General features: G+C 64.1%; 1 protein-coding gene across 3 annotated transcripts; it reads right to left on the bottom strand.

Moving 5' to 3' along the window:
* Nucleotides 1–206: 206 nt before the first annotated feature.
* On the bottom strand, nucleotides 207–15195 carry ARHGAP45 (Rho GTPase activating protein 45). Of its 3 annotated transcripts, none has more exons than XM_061474620.1 (22): nucleotides 14993–15195; nucleotides 13052–13388; nucleotides 11039–11182; nucleotides 10263–10347; nucleotides 9887–9947; nucleotides 9423–9501; nucleotides 9176–9313; nucleotides 8966–9030; nucleotides 8741–8851; nucleotides 7671–7751; nucleotides 7293–7472; nucleotides 6966–7103; nucleotides 6215–6405; nucleotides 5793–5950; nucleotides 5071–5148; nucleotides 4147–4248; nucleotides 3438–3601; nucleotides 2954–3142; nucleotides 2510–2647; nucleotides 1392–1630; nucleotides 874–1135; nucleotides 207–554 (listed from the first exon to the last, which is right to left on the bottom strand). In XM_061474620.1, the coding sequence occupies exons 1-22, from the start codon at nucleotides 15080–15082 to the stop codon at nucleotides 282–284; spliced, it is 3303 nt and encodes a 1100-aa protein (XP_061330604.1). In that variant the 5' UTR covers nucleotides 15083–15195; the 3' UTR covers nucleotides 207–281. The 3 variants fall into 3 exon arrangements, with proteins under 3 accessions (XP_061330604.1, XP_061330603.1, XP_061330602.1); XM_061474619.1 differs by lacking the exon at nucleotides 14993–15195 and adding an exon at nucleotides 14276–14504 and having other exon boundaries at nucleotides 9444–9501; XM_061474618.1 differs by lacking the exon at nucleotides 14993–15195 and adding an exon at nucleotides 14276–14504.
* Between the last annotated feature and the right edge of the window lie 741 nt (nucleotides 15196–15936).

A 15936-nucleotide genomic window follows, 5' to 3' on the forward strand; every position in this document is an offset into this window, starting at 1 on the left:
TAAGGAGCGCAGTGAAAACGAGACCCGGCTTCAGGCTGAGCAACAAGCGAAGGGGCTGCCCTGCTCCAGCGCCTTCCCTCCAGCCTCATGGATCGCGCGGGGGGCTCCCAGCAGGCGCAGCCGGACCCCATGGACCCTCCTGGAGCCGCGGGGCTCAGCGGGCTCGTGTGAAAGCTCCAGCAAGGATCACGTCCGTCCCCGTCCCCCCCCCCCCCCCAGCATCACCCACAGCGCCTGGATGCGGCGCTCTCCGCTTCGGCAGCGGGGAGGCAGCGCTCGGGTCATTCGGCATCGCTGTGCTCGTCCCCCGGGGGGCTGCGGCCGCGCGGAGCGGAGCCCTCCGCATCCGAGGGGCCGGTGCTGCAGCTGCGGCTCCGCGGGCCCTCGCTGCCGTCCTCGCAGCCCGGAGCATCCTCGGTGCTGGTCTCGCTCTCCCGCTGGGTGAGGCGGGCCCGGGCGGCGCCGTGCGAGGTCCCCAGCGCGTCCCCGCTGTCCTCCAGCTCCGAGTCCGAGTCGACGGAGCGGTCCCCAGGCTCTGTGGGACACGGGGAGCCCTGCAGGGGAGAGGAGGGGAGGAAAGCTCCTGTCGTGGCTCCACAACGCGGTCGGGAGGGGGGAAATATCCCTGTGGAAAAGCGCGTGTGCGCCCTATCCCTGCCTCGCGCTGTCCTGGGGCGCAAAACCCTCGCAAGAGGAGTGGGGATGCGCAGGGGGATGCGATGGAGCGAGGCAGGTTTTGTAAGGGAAGGGCAATGGTGTTGGCCGGCCCCATAGCACCGTATGGGGCAGTGGGGATGGGGTAGCAGGGGGTGTGTGGAGGAGCTGCTCCAGGCAGGGTGGCCCCTACGGGTGCTCCCTTCCCCAGGCTCGTACCAGCTCGGGGCAGGTCCCCGCCTCCCCTGCGCCATCCGGAGCGTGTTTGCTGCAGTCGCCCAGCGCCGCCGGCTCCTTGCTCTCGAAGATGGTGGGGTAGAAGATGATGAGCGCCTCGATGATGCGAGACTGGTGCGGGTAATCCACCAGCGAGGACAAGGAAATGGTGGCATCCGTGGGCCTCGGGCGCATCAGCGTTGGCCCGAAGACGATGCCCAGGTTGCTTGAGGTCATCTTGTTGTCCTGTTCCACTTCCACGATCCTGGGGAAGGGGGAACTCGTGAGGAAGGAAGCAGGGAGGAGGGATGCGTGGATGGGCAGGGTGCAGCCAGGCTGGAGGAGAAGCTGGGGTGGTAACACAGGGGTCCCCTCGGGGCACACACCAGCTTCAGAGACGTACCTGTGGCCATGAGACCCGGATGCTGTCCCCATGGGACCAGTGGGGAGGCTCCCATCCTTATCCCATCCATCACCCTCCCACCCTTAGGGGTGATGCCCCCCGGGCCTGCCCCTCTCACCTCCTCAGGTGCTGCAGCAGGTACTGCAGCGTGGCCATGTTCTCCCGGGGCAGCTCCTTCAGCAGCTCCTTCAGCTTCAGCACCAGGTTCAGCACCACCCTGTCGGTGTCGGCTCCCTTGTCCTCCAGCTCGGGGCCCCCTTTGCCGCTCCTGCCCTTGGCCTCTCCACCCTGCAAGCTCTCCTTGGCCAGGCCCATCAGCTCGTTGTACATGCGGAAGGGCATAAGGGGCTCCGGGAGCTGCAAGCAAGAGCAGGGGACATGGTCCTGGTCCTCCCTGAGACCCGGACGCATCCAGTGCTGTTGAGCTGAGGAAACCTGGAGCCTGCCTGCAGCAAGGAACCATCCCCGTGGTTGCAAACCACAGTACCCACATGGGTTATCCATCGCCTGGAGCATGGGAATCAGCCTGGCCCATTGGTACGGGTGAAGCTCAAGCAAAACAAGCATCGTTTGATCGACAAGGAACGGGCCCCTCCAGGTGGGGAAGGCAGGATGAGGGCACAGCCCGCAGCGAAGGTGGGGATGCCCCAGGTGGGAAGCTCTCGCTTTGATGCCTGCACCGAGCTAACGGGTGGTGCTGGGCGGCCCCAGGAGCTTCCCGGCTGCTGGAAGCGGGGCGGGGGGGGGTTCGGGACGGGCTGCCCCGGAGCAGGGTCCCTCCAGCCCTGCACTTCCCACAGGGACTTGAGCCTGCAGCGATCCTGGCCCCTCCTCTCCGGGGTGGGGGGAAGCTGCCTCCTCCCTGTGGCTGGTGGAGGATGTGGGTGATGATGGCGACAGGAGGCAGAGCTGCTGGAGCAGCGCCAGGGGCTCAGCACCCATCAGAGCCCACCCCAGGCTGACCTGAGGGGCTCAGCACCCATCAGAGCCCACCCCAGGGTTGACCTGAGGGGCTCAGCACCCATCAGAGCCCACCCCACAGTGACCTGAGGGGCTCAGCCCTGCTCCTGCTCCGGGCCCCATGGGCTCTTTGTGGGTCACTTCCCCTTTCATGCACCCGGTTCCCTATTGCGGAGGGGAGCAGGGATTGGGGTTCCCTGCGGGTACCGATGCTGCAGCGGTGCTGGACCCCTGTGGAGCTGCCTCCCCCAGCAGAAGGTGTCCCCGGCACCGTACCTGCCTCAGGTAGAGCTTCAGGACGTTGCTGATATCGTGGGGGGAGGCCTGGGACAGCTCCACCAGCTCCTTCCCGTTCTCAAACGCTTGGCAGAGCTTCTCCACGCGGGTCTTGACACCGTTAACTCGGTAGATGCCCTGCAACGGGGAGGGAAGCGGGGTGGAAGCGAGGGGAGATGCTTCCCGTTAGGTTTGCACGGCACCGGTGAGCTTCTGCCTGCAAGCCTCTCCTTTTGGGGCTGGAAATCCCTCTCAAGCCATTCTGGATGTTCCCGTCATAGGAAAGAGGGAAGCGAGAGAAATGGGTTTCCAAGCACAGAGTTTGGGTTTATCAGCCTGGACCTCCCGGGTTCCTGTCTCCTGCAGCCGGGTGGTTTCCGTGGCAAGTGAAGGGGGGTCCAAGGCAAAGCAGCTGAGAAGAAAAGGGAAGAGGGAATTTGTCACCTTGGTTTTCAGCGCCCGCTTCTCAATCTCGGCCACGCACTTCTTGATGATGAAGGGGATGCCGTCGGCGCTGCTCTGAGAAGCCTTTGTGAAGTCCTGCCCAAAAAGCTGCAGCTTCCCTTGGAGCTTCTTGTGCCCGCACTGGATGGCCAAGGATTCCAGGCACTTCTTGTGGCAGGCCAGGTTGCACTGGAAAACAGAGGGGAAAAGGCACGGAGGTGGGAACAGCAGCACGGGCCAGGAAGGACGGCAGCCACCAGGCATTGCCCACACCGAGGAGCTCCTGGAGCACAATAGCAGAGAGGAAAATGCCTTTGTGGAGGCATTGCAGGAGGCTCCCCAAAGGAGGAGCATCTTCCTGAGCACAGGTTGGAGCTGGGATAAGGAAGTGCATCAAGGGACCATGGTGAGGACACCCCACTGCTGGGATACCTGGGTATCCACCTGGCTATACCTGGGTATCCACCACTTCTCCCAGCTTTACCTCCTCACATTCTGCTCCCTGGAAGTAAACGTAGCTGTTGCACTCCCGACACTTGGAAGGGGTACGGAGCTTCCGCAGCCGATGGGTCTGGGCAGCCTTGGATAAGCCAATGTTTCGGAAAGGCCCCGTTGAAGCCGTCATCTCTGGGGTGATCCCATTGATGCCTATGAGCAGGTCAAAAGGAAATGCTCCTGAGGATGCAGGGTGAGCCAAGCTGGAATCCCAGGATGGTTTATAACGGAAGGGACCTTAAAGCTCCTCCAGCTCCAACCCCTGCCACGGGCAGGGACCCCTTCCACTGGAGCAGCTTGCTCCAAGCCCCTGTGTCCAACCTGGCCTTGAACACTGCCAGGGATGGGGCAGCCACAGCTTCTCTGGGCACCCTGTGCCAGCGCCTCAGCACCCTCCCAGGGAAGAGCTTCTGCCTAAGAGCTCATCTCAGTCTCCCCTCGGGCAGGTTCAAGCCATTCCCCTTGGCCTGTCCCTACATCCCTTGTCCAAAGCCCCTCTCCAGGTTTCCTGCAGCCCCATAAGGCTCTAAGGTCTCCCTTAAGGAGCCTTCTCTTCTCCAAAAGGCAGCTCTATGGGCTCCTCGTGCGGTCACCATCGGGTACCCTCCGTTACCTCCAGACCTCCTGAAGGTGGGAGAAGCCAGCGCAGAGCTGGCTTTGCCTGGGGGTGCTCAGCAGGACCCTGCACGGTCACGTACCCTGCTCGAAGGGGGCCGTGTTCTCATCCTTCTCCTCCAGCTCCTCGCTGGAGGACACGGTGCCGTTGGAAGACAAGCGCTGGAGCTTGTGGCTGAACTCCCCTGGCAAAAGGAAACCCAAGAGCTGATTCCCACAGCGATCCCTGTGGGAAAGGGGACACCAGGAGCCGGCAGGGGCTGTGCAGGGGAGCGGGCTGCAGCTGGGGGGTGTGAAGGTTCAGTGGTCCCTCACCCCATCCCATCCCCTCCTATCTGTCCCATCCCATCCCCTCCCATCCATCCCATCCCCTCCCATCCCATCCCATCCATCCCATCCCCTCCCATTTCAACACATGCCATCCCTTCCCATCCATCCCACCCCCTCCCATGCCATCCCATCCCCTCCCATTCATCCCATCCCGTTCATCCCATTCCATCCCATCCCATTCCATGCCATCCCCTCCCATGCCATCCCCTCCCACCCCATTCCATCCCCTCCCATCTCATCCATCCCATCCCATGCCATCCCATGCCATCCCATCCCATCCCCTCCCCTCCCATCCCATCCCATCCCCTCCCCTCCCATCCCATCCCATCCCATCCATCCCATCCCCTCCCCTCCCATTCATCCCATCCCATCCCATCCCATCCCATCCCATCCCATCCCATCCCATCCTATCCCATCCCATCCCTTCCTATCCCATCCATCCCATCCCCTCCCCTCCCATTCATGCCATCCCCTCCCCATCCCATCCCATCCCATCCCATCCCATCCCATCCCATCCATCCCATCCATCCCATCCCATCCCAGCCTGTTGGAGACTGGGATCAGAGCACTTATTTACAACACCGTGTTATTATGAAGCAGATAAAAGTGCCAGATCCCCCCCTAACCCCAGGGCTCTGGTTTTAGGCTGATGGTGTTGGGCTGCTTTTGGTGTCTACCTGTGCTTGAATCCAGGCTGCCGTCAGCTTCGGTCACCATGGTTGGCCAGGATTTATGGACCTGGTGTCCCCTCCCACCTGCAGAGGAGAACACATCATCCATTTGGGACTGCTTCCCGTGCTCAGGAGAGAAACACAGGGGAACGGCCTGGACACCGGCAGGCACTGAGATTCCTGCTTGGTTTCCTGCTCCCCATCGTGGCCTTGTGATGCCTTTGGTGAGACACCCAGCACGGGAAAGAGGAGCTGGGATGATGGAGAATGCTCTGGGTACCACCAGAGAGCCAAAGCCAAGGCAGCCCATGGATCTGATTCCTGTCCTTCAGGAGGTTCAGCCTGAAGAGCTCCCAGCCTGCCCTGATGCTGCACAGACCCCCTGGTACCCACAGAGGTCCGGCTCTGCTCCGGGCCCATGGGATGCTGTGGGATGCTGTGAGCGGTGCCATTGGGAGCCTCTGCTCTGCCCCAGGGCCCATGGGATGCTGTGGGATGCTGTGAGCGGTGCCATTGGGAGCCTCTGCTCTGCCCAGGGCCCATGAGATGCTGCGGGATGCTGTGAGTGGTGCCATTGGGAGCCTCTGCTCTGCCCCAGGGCCCATGGGATGCTGTGGGATGCTGTGAGCAGTGCCATTGGGAGCCTCTGCTCTGCCCCAGGGCCCATGGGATGCTGCGGGATGCTGTGAGTGGTGCCATTGGGAGCCTCTGCTCTGCCCCGGGCTCACCTCTGCCCTCGGAAGCCGTGGTCCCCCCGTGCTGCTCCTTGGCTCCTGCTCCTCCTTCCGAGATGGCCCCGTCCTTGGGCATCCCGGCTCCATTAGAGCCGGCTCCCGATGGGAACTCAGCACTGAAGCTGCCTTTCCGTGTCCGAGTGAAGGGGGACCTGGGGGTGGAAAGAGGGGGAAAAGGGAACGTTTGAGCGGGTGAGGAGGGAGGAAAACCTTATTCACTGCTCCATCTGCCTGCCCTGGCATCCCTCTCTCACACACCGGGTAGCCTGCCCCATCCATGGGATGAGATGAGGGCGTTCCCAGCCGGTCCAGCCCCATCTTTCCCCCCACAGGAGCTGCCTCCAGGCCCCCGCGGGGAGGTTGTGACGACGAAGGCGAGCCTAACCCAGAGCTGGTTTCCCCTTCTCCCTTCCTACCAGGCGTTGTGTGAGACGTAGGGCTCGAAGTCGTACTGGGTGTCGGGCTCGTCGCCGCGCTGGAGCTGCCTGACGTGCGAGGCGTACTGCTGGCCCGGGTCGTAGAGCTTGCTGCTCTCGCACAGCGTCTGGAAGTTGACGGGCAGCGGAGCCGTCTGCATGTGCATGATCTGGTAGAAGGAGATCGTGGCCTAAAGGTAACGGGGGGGGGAAGTCAGAGGTGAGATTTGGGGAGCCTCAGAGAAGCCTTCGGTGTCTGAAAAGGGCTATAAGGATGCTGGAGAGGGACCTTCAGCAGGGACTGCAGGGATAGGACAAGGGGTGATGGGTTCAGACTGGAACAGGGGAAGTTCAGGTTGGATGTAAGGCAGAAGCTCTTCCCTGTGAGGGTGCTGAGGCGCTGGCACAGGGTGCCCGGAGAAGCTGTGGCTGCCCCATCCCTGGCAGTGTTCAAGGCCAGGTTGGACAGAGCCTTGAGTGACCTGCTCTAGTGTGAGGCTTCCCTGCCCATGGAACTGGATGATCCTAAGGTCCTTTCCAACCCAAACCATTCTACGTCTCTATGGAGGAGATGGGAAGTCAGGAGCAGCCCTTGGTCTGCAGGCTTGAGCCTTGGCTTTTCAGGGAGCTCTCCATCCACCCGGACCTCATCTGAAAGAGGGGCAGCCAAGCCAGGTCTGCTGTGGAGGCACCCCTGAGCAGGGTAGGGCCACCTCTCGTCCTGGGGCTGCCCCAAGCGAGCCCCACTCACCAGCTTGATGACCTGGTCGCTCTGCTTGATCATTTCATGGATCTGGCGCAAGGAATTCACTTTGGTGTCCTCCAGCTCCTGCTTCTGCGTGTTCGCATCCGCAACACAGGTCCGGTACGTGGCCATCGCCTCTTCCGCCTGCGAGGGCGCGAGGTGGGAACAGGTCATGGATGGGGAGAACAAGGAGGGAGAGGGAACAGCTCTGGAGAGCAGCTCTGGACCCCTCAATGCGTTCCTGTGCCGCTCGGCTCTGTGTGGGGACAGCGAGGGGGCGAGAAGGCTCTTGCCAGGCTCATCCCGTAGCCACGACGAGCCATTCATCCCCACCTTGTTCTTGGCTTCCTCTTCCAGCCTCCTCTTCTTGTCCAGGGTTTTGGTGGTGACGCTGCTGGCGATGCTCTGCTGCTCTTCTTCTGCTTTCACCGCCACGTACTTGGCCTTGTCGTGCTCCTCGCTGCGCTGCATGTAGGTCTGCTTGGCCTTGCGCAGGTTCCCCTCTGCCTCTTGCTGCCAGCGAAACAGTGACCCACGGTGAGGACTGCCCCATGCAGGGGTGGTGGTGGGGGTCTTACCTCCTCCGGTGCCCCCCAGCACAGCCGCACGCAGCACCCAGCGCCGCTGGAGCGCAGCATCCTCAGAGGGGTATTTGCCACGGGATGCTGCAGACCAGCCCCGGGGCAGCACAGACCCGGTCCTGTCACTCACCAGCTTCCTCTGCGCCCGGTGCCACTGCTCCTTGATCTCCTTCCTCCTCTTCTCGTGTTCCAGGCGTCTCAGGGAGAGCGGCTGCAGCGGGGAGAAGCGGCCCCACGTGGGGCTGAGCTGCTCTTCCCTTTGCAAGAGGCTTTGCAGGGAGAAGTGCCCTGTGCTGGTGGTTCCCAGCACATCCCGGGGACATGGGAATGCTCCTCGGATGAGGCGGAGGTCATAGAATCATAGAATCACAGTTAGGGTTGGAAAGGACCTGAAGATCATCCAGTTCCAACCCCCTGCCGTGGGCAGGGACGCCTCACACTAAACCATGGCACCCAAGGCTCTGTCCAGCCTGGTCTTGAACACTGCCAGGGATGGAGCATTCACAACCTCCCTGGGCAACCCATTCCAGTGCCTCATCACCCTGACAGTAAAGAATTTCCTCCTTATATCCAATCTAAACTTCCCCTGTTTAAGCTTTAACCCATCCCGCCTTGTCCTGTCACTGCAGTCCCTAATGAAGAGTCCCTCCCCAGCATCCCTATAGGCCCCCTTCAGACACTGGAAGCTGCTCTGAGGTCTCCACGCAGCTTCTCTTCTCCAGGCTGAACAGCCCCAATGTTCTCAGCCTGGCTCCATACAGGAGGTGCTCCAGCCCCTGAGCATCCTCGTGGCCTCCTCTGGACTTGTTCCAACAGTTCCATGTCCTTTTTATGTTGAGGACCCCAGAACTGCACACAATGCTCCAGGTGAGCTCTCACAAGAGCAGAGCAGAGGGGCAGGATCACCTCCTTGGACCTGCTGGTCACGCTGCTTTGGATGCAGCCCAGGACACGGTTGATCCTGGGCTGTGAGCGCACACTGAACCCAGCTCATGTTCATTTTCTCATCACCCAACACCCCCAAGTCCTTCTCCTTGGGCTGCTCTGAATCTCTTCCCTGCCCACCCTGTAGCTGTGCCTGGGATTGCTCCAAGGTGCTGATTCATTTGGGGGGGGGGGGGCTCTCCTAGACCCTGGTTTTGAACCCCTCCAAGCCCCCAGCAACTGGCTGCGAGCTTGGGCAAGCCGGGTGGCCCTCACCTGGAGGAAGGTTTGCTGCTGCAGGGTGCTGGCAGCCTGCAGAACCGATGCTGCATGCTCCGTGTCCTGCTCCAGGCTCAGCAGGTAGATGGACAGGAAGGGCATGTTGGCCTGAGGGAGGAGAAAAGGCATCACCCTGAGCCCGGCACCGGGAGCCGAAGCATCCTCCAGTGCTGCCTGTGGGGATGCAGAGCCAGAGGTGACGCTGGGATGCATGGACCGTACCTCCTGGCTGAAGGTTTGCTTGCAGCTATTGGCCATCTTCTGAAACCCTTTGGCAAACTCCATCTCTGGAAGAAGAGGGTTGGGAGTGAGGAGGCATCCGGGATGCCCTCGCAGCATCGCTGCCCGTAGAAGACCTGGACCTGTTCTGATGCTGCCGCGAGGGGTCCAGCCCCACACGGGAGAGCCCCCCCCAAGTCCTCCCTGCCTCACCCAGCGTGGTCCTTTTCTCCAGGTACCCCATGAGGTCCTTCATGTACTTGGAGATGTTCTTGGCGTACTGGAGGGCAGCGTCCACCCCCCCCTCGCAGCGCTGCAGCAGCACATCCACTTCCTCGGCAGGGGGACAGCCTGCCATGGGGCGAGGAGGAGGAAGGTGGGGATGCAGGCACCTGGCCGCCCTGCCAGCCCCAGCTCAGCCCCGTACCCCGGCACCCCAAACCCTGACCCACAGCCTCACCCGTGGCATAGCTCTCCACACCCGAAGGCAGGCCACCTCCTCCAGGCCCAGGGATCCCCCCGTAGAGGTTCTCCATAGTCTGGGAATTGGGAAAGAAAAGGGAATGATGAGAGAAGAGGAAGGGGAGTAGCTGAAGGGGCTGATGGATGGAGAGACCCGGAGCCATTCTGCTGTCGCTGGAGGTCCGCTGTGCCCAGCCTGCGGCCCTATGGAAAGGCTGGGAGCTAACGGGAATGCCACTGGGGAAACACCTTGCTCCGGGCAGAGCCAAGGAGGGCACCCAGAGCCCTGTTTTCTGCTTCCATCCCTTCCCAAGCCACCTTGCCCATTGGCTCCTGCTCCCAGGTGGCTTTTCCCATCCCTGGGGTGGTGGCGGCGAGGTCCGGAGCTGGGAATCAAAGACATGGGGCTGGGGGCTCTGAGCGCATCCCGGGAGCCGTGCCATGGGATCGGGCCCCACTCACCTGGTTCTGGATGGAGAGGATGGTGCTGCTGTCCACCTCCCCCATGAGGAACTCGGACACGCTGCGAGAGAGGAGCAGGGCTGGGCTCAGCAGAGGGGTCCCTGACACCCAGCAGCACCCCCCACCCCGCACCCCATGGGGCAGGGCGAGGAGCTGCGGGGCTGGATTCAATGGGGTCCTGGAGGAGGAGCAGAGCTCAGCCCATCCTTGAGGAAGGGATGGGACGTGGATGCTGGGGGCTCAGGCAGGCTTCGGTGCTGGTGCATGTGGCAGGAGGGATGCGTGTGCCCTCCTCGTGGGGTCCCCGGACCCACCGCCATGGGGACAGGGCGATGGGGTCCATGTGTGGGGGATGCCTGGCCCGAAGCCCCCTTACGTGCTGCTGAAGGACACGGCGATGGTCTCCACGGCCTTCTCGAACTCCCGCTTGTCCGCCTCATTGTTGGATTCGTAATGGAAGCCTGGAAAGGAGGACACGGGGAAGCTGTGCCACCGCTGTCCCCGTCTTGGCTCCTGCTGTGGGGCTGGGTCAGGGTCTGGGGCTGGGTTGAGCTCCAGGGAGCATTGGGATGTAGAAGATCACCCCTATGGATGACGGAGTGCAGCGCAGTGCCTCTGCCCCCTCCATCTCCTCCGTGCCAGCATCACTTGGCTCCTGCTTCTCTTTGCTCCCATTACCGCAGCAGCAGGAACCGGCACCGGCCGAGGCTCCTCTGCGCTGCTGGGGCCGGCGAAGGGCTGGGATCTGCTCCCCTGCTCTGCCCCGGCGACGGAGCAGCCTCGTCTCGCCCCATCGCAGCCCCGTGTGGGGCCAGCCCCACGGCGAAGCCCCTGTCACCCAGCACGAGGCTTCCTGTGCCCTCGCCGTTGCCGTTGGGTGTCCAGGAAGCGGCGGGTGACGCACGGTGCTGTTGTGCTCTGCCTGCGGTTAGCGCGGCCGTGCCTCCTGCCTGCCATGAGCACCCAGCTCCGGCCATGCTGGAGCCCATTGTGGAAGTGTTTGGAACCCCCCCAACCCGGCAGGGATCTGGGCTCCGTCGTTTCTGACTCTAAAGCCCAAACCGCAGCGAGCAGCAGGCGATGCTTCCACCCCCTGTTCCCGTCCATGGGGCTGCTCCCCCCCCCCCCCACCTCCCAGCCCCATCGTCTCACCCTTGACTCTGGAGATGAGGGTCCCGGCAGCCGTCAGGGTCTCGAGGGTGTTGAGCAGCGGGTACTTGCTGATGACCTGGCGCAGGACGCGCAGGGTTTCACCCAGGCACTCGTGGGCCAGCGGCCGCTGGGGCTCTTTGGGGTCTGTGAGAGGGCGGGTCTGAGTTGATGCCACGTCCCTGCCCCATCCCTGCCTCACATCCCTGCCCCTTCTCTGCCCCACATCCCTGCCCCACATCTGTGCCCCACGGCCTTGCCCCACATCCCTGCCCCATCCCTGCCTCATGTTCCTGCCCCATCCCTGCCCCACATCCCTGCCCCACATCCCTGCCCCTTCTCTGCCCCACATCCCTGCCCCACATCCCTGCCCCTTCTCTGCCCCACATCCCTGCCCCACATCCCTGCCCCATCTCTGCCCCACATCCCTGCCCCATCTCTGCCCCACATCCCTGCCCCATCCCTGCCTCACATCTCTGCCCCACATCCCTGCCCCACGTCCCTGCCCCACATCCCTGCCCCACAACCCTACTCCACGTCCCTGCCCCATCTCTGCCCCACATCCCTGCCCCATCCCTGCCTCACATCCCTGCCCCACATCACTGCCCCATCCCTGCCTCACGTCCCTGCCCCATCTCTGCCCCACATCCCTGCCCCATCCCTGCCCCACATCCCTGCCCCATCCCTGCCCCACATCCCTGTCCAATGTCCCTGCCCCACATCCCTGCCCATCCCTGCCTCACATCCCTGCCTCACACCCCTTCCCCACATCCCTGCCCCATATCCCTGCTATCCAGATCCCCCTTCCCATCCCTAACATCCACCCTCTGGGCAGGGTCCTGACAGGCCCCCAACCCATGCAGCCCATCCCCTCGGCCTTGGGCCTTCGCAGGACCGATACAGCCGGTCCTGCTGCCTCCAGGCCTCCGCTCCCATCCCGGCCGTGTCCCGGTGGGGGCACCCCGACCTTCCAGGCATTTTTCCCTCAGAAGTGACTTTTTCCCTTGAAAGCCTTTTGGGAATTTCCTCCTCGTTTCCTCCCCTTCCTCCCCACGGGATGGGCTCTGCCGGCCGCCGGCAGGGATGCGGCGCCTCGGTCCTGCTGCCGTGCCCCCATCCCTGGCATCCTTCCCCATCCCCTCCATGGGCTCCAGCTGCCAGCCCCGGGGCTCCAGCGCCCATGGTCTCAGCGCCGGTGCCTATGGGAGCCTCCCATAGGGAAGTGCTGGGGTTGGGAACCGGCACCCACCGCCCCACCAGGCTAAACCTGCCCCACATCCCAGCCCCAGATTGGGGTCAGGAAGGGGTTTCCTCCATTTCCAGAGTGGGAATCAGGGAGACCACCAGGGCAGGGAATGGGAATGGATGCGTTCAGAGGAGAGCCGGACTCTCCAAAGCCACGGCGACATCCCACAGGTCAGCCCCATCCTCTCCCTATCTCTTTGCCAGCGGCAATGGCCCCATCTCGGCCACCCCAAACCGGGTCCAGCCATAACTGTGGAACCCAGCAGTGGATGTCACCCTCCTGCTCAGGGCTGGTTCCTCCCTGCCCAGACCTTTGCAGTGACCTTAAAGCACCACCCCCCCCGACAGCGCAGACCCCAGACCCATGGGGCAGACCCCTGGGGCCGTGGTTTCCACAGCGAGCGGGGATGCGCCAACATCTTTGAAGACCCAAAGCCAAAACCACGGCACTGCCTGAACCAAACCCCCCCCCCCCCAGCCCCACCTCACGAGATCCCCGCATCCCCCTTCACCTCCCCTGCCCCACAGCCCTGCACCCACGCTGTGGGTCGCTGTGGGGCCGTGCCCGGTGCCCCACGGGGCCCCGACCGCTGGCACCGCCGCGTTGTAAACAGGAAAGCGGGCGGATGAAAATAGCTCGTGGGCAGGAAGCGGCGTTATCCCGGCTCCGAGCAACCGGCAGCCCCCTGCCGCGGCCCCCCCCCCGCCCCCGGTGGGTCCCGGTTTGCTTCTTCCAGCGGGGCCGGTGCGGATGCTCCTGCCGGTGCTCACCGTCCCGCAGCACCACGTCCCGCAGCTTCTCCAGGGCATCAGCGAACCGGGCCACGTGCGCCAGGAGCTGGGAGATGTCCTCGGTGTCCACGAAGGGGCCCTCGCCGCCGTCTATGGGGCTGTAGGAGGAGGACGTGGGGGTCCTGTGGCCCTTGGGCACGGCCCTGGGGCCGGCGGGGCTGAGGGGGAAGCCGGCGGCGCTGGCATGGCGGCTGAGGCTGGTGGGGCGCTTGAGGGTGCCCATGGAGCTGGGGCTGGTGCTGAGCTTGGAGCTGGAAGGGGGCAGCTCCCCCAGGCTGGAGCCGGGCGCTTCCAAGCAATCCTTGCGGGAGAGGTCCTGGGGAGCAGGGAGGAGCGTGAGGCTGGGACCCCAGAGCAGGCAGGGAGCAGGCAGCACCCCGTGCCTCAGTTTCCCCATGCAGGAGTCCCGGCAGAGCCCCAGGGTGATCCTGGCCGGGTCCAGCCATCCCCCCCCATCCCCTCCACCCCAGCTCCCTGCGGATCAACCTCCCCAGCGCAGGGGTTTTGCAGAGCAGCATCGTCTCTGAAGCCGCAGGTCAGGAGCCAGCTCGGTCGCCACAACTGCCCCCGTGAGCCCCACTGGCCCCCATCAGAGCCTGTGGGTCCGGGTTTGTCCTGGGGGGCACACAACCACCATGTGGGTGACACTGCCCTGGCTCCACCAGCACCCAATGTACCCACTGTGCCGGAGCTGCCCATCCCCAGCAGGCCATGACGCAGCTGAGGAGCCGGCCCCACCATCCCTTCCTCTTTTGCAGCCTGTCCCATCCCCAGGTCGGGCACGGCCCCAATTTCTAGGGGTGAAATTGCCCCAGGGAGGGGTCGGTGCCAGCACCGGGGACCACAACCCAGCGAGGGTGCTTGTGGCACAGGGAGGGGAGCCCCGTTGCCCATCCAGCATCTTCCATCAGCAGCCCTCAGGCGCTCTGGTGTGACACGAGCGCGCTGGGTCTCAGCATCCCCAGCCAGGCGCTGCTGCCTCAGTGGGACCAGAGCCCAGCTTTGGTACCGGGGCAGACACCAAACCCTGCGGGCAGCTGTTGTGGGTGAGACTGAACCGGAGCAGCTCAGCCCTTTGGGACCAGCCAGACCAGCAAAAAGGGGGTGCCCAAAGCCCCCCACCCTGCAACGGCTGGGGCCAACCCCTTGAGACCCCATCTGCTTCCCTGCGCCCCAGGGACCCCGGTTTCCCCCCAGCCGTACCGTCAGCCTCACGGCAGGCGTGTGGGGCAGCGAGTCCAGGGAGCCTTTGGGCGCGCTGGCCTTGCCCGTCCTGCGGCGCCCGGCCGAGTAGGGGCTGTAGCTCCTCTTGCCACCGGCCCGGCCCAGCATCCCTCCGTCCGCCACCCATAGGCCCCTCTGCGGAGGGCTCAGGGATAGGGACGGGTGCCCCTTGCTATGGAGCCATGAGCGGGCTCATCCCCGGCCCCATCTCACCCCATGCTCTGCGGCTGGGCGCAGGCGCGGGGCAGGCGGTGCCATGGGGTGCATGGAGGAACCCCAGCTGCCGGCCAGCCCCACTTCCTCCTGCTCCCCTCCAGCTCCCGGGGGGGGGTACAAATACATAAACACAGAGCAGAGCCGGGGCACCGGGGCTGCCCAAGCCCCCCGCTCCTCTCCCTGCCCTCTGGGGGTGTCTCTGCCCTCCCCAAACCCTTGGCCGCAGCCCCGTGGCTGGGCTCCCCTGCCCTTTGCCACGTTCCCTGTGCCTGCTCTATCCCCTTCATCGGGTGCAAAATCCCCCCAGGCGCACTGAGCAGGGTCTGTCTCTGTCTCCCTCCTCCTCCTCCTCGCAGACCCCCTGCCCGCACCCAGGTTCCCCCCACTCCCTTCCCACCCTGCGGCTCTTCCCCGCATCTCCACGGGTCCCGTGGCCCCATGGCCCCCCAGGTTGCCGTGGGGTGAGCAGGGGACACTCACCGGGAGGGTCTGCGGGACCGGGCTTCCCGCACGGCTCTTCTTGGAGATGGAGGGGGTTTTCATCAACTCCCGCTTCTTGCGGGAGAACATGGCTCTGGGGCGGCCGAGCCGCTGCCCCCGGGCCCCGCTGCCCTGCCCGGCTCCGGCTCCGGTTCCGGTTCCTCACCGTCCCGGCCACATTCGCCGGGACCAACTGTCAGAAGGGAGCGTGTGACACCGCCTTATTTCCTCATCGGCCTCACAGCCCAACCTGAAACAGGAAAAGCCCCAATGAGCACCCAGGGCGTCTCTCTGGGGGGGGGGGGACGACCCCGGCTGCCCCTTGGGGTTGTGGGGGGCTGCAGAACAGCGGCTGTCCCCTGTGGGGTTCACCCCTCTTTGGGGGTGTCCATCACCCCGGGGGGGGGGCAGAGCAGGGAGCACCCCGTGGGTGGGCACCCAGAGCTCGGCATCGCCATGACCCCCAAGGGTCCGGCCCCAGCTTCCCACTGGGGTCACCACCCGTGACCCACGCACCTATGGGTGCTGCAGCCCCACAGCCGCCTGCTCACCCAAGAGGGGCATCGATAAACCTCGATGGGAAATGGGGGAGCCTCCGGGGTCCTGGGGGGGGGAGTGTGTGTGTGTGTGTGGTGTGTTCCGCCCCCGGCCCCCCCTCCGGTCCCGGGGGACACGGACACGGATGCAGCAGATCCCGGTGTGTGGGGAAGGGGAAGGGGGGGTGTGGGGGGTGTGTGTCGTGTCAGCGTGTCCCGCGTGTGCGCGCACGTCTGTGTACATACGTGTACGGGGTGATGCACAGGCGTGTGCCCTCTATGGACGTGTGTTTGTGCCCGCTAAGGACAGGTGTTTGTGCCCGCTATGGACGTGTGCTTGTGCCCGCTATGGACGTGTGTTTGTGCCCGCTATGGACGTGTGCTTGTGCCCGCTATGGACGTGTGTTT

Source organism: Pezoporus flaviventris, unplaced genomic scaffold, assembly GCF_033815535.1.
Source record: "Pezoporus flaviventris isolate CSIRO_AGI_PZ_B2104156 unplaced genomic scaffold, CSIRO_AGI_Pfla_v1 ptg000080l, whole genome shotgun sequence".
Taxonomy (NCBI): domain Eukaryota; kingdom Metazoa; phylum Chordata; class Aves; order Psittaciformes; family Psittacidae; genus Pezoporus; species Pezoporus flaviventris.

Bases quoted from the DNA above. Each gene is read 5' to 3' on its own strand.
- ARHGAP45 (XM_061474618.1), bottom strand. From the start codon at position 14,404: ATGCTGGGCCGGGCCGGTGGCAAGAGGAGCTACAGCCCCTACTCGGCC. The intron at 7,104-7,292 runs GTGGGGATGAAT...GCGCCCTCGCAG, and splicing joins AAGAGGAAGCCAAGAACAAG to GCGGAAGAGGCGATGGCCAC. The intron at 5,149-5,792 runs GTGAGCCCGGGG...TCTCCTCTGCAG, and splicing joins CACGGCTTCCGAGGGCAGAG to GTGGGAGGGGACACCAGGTC.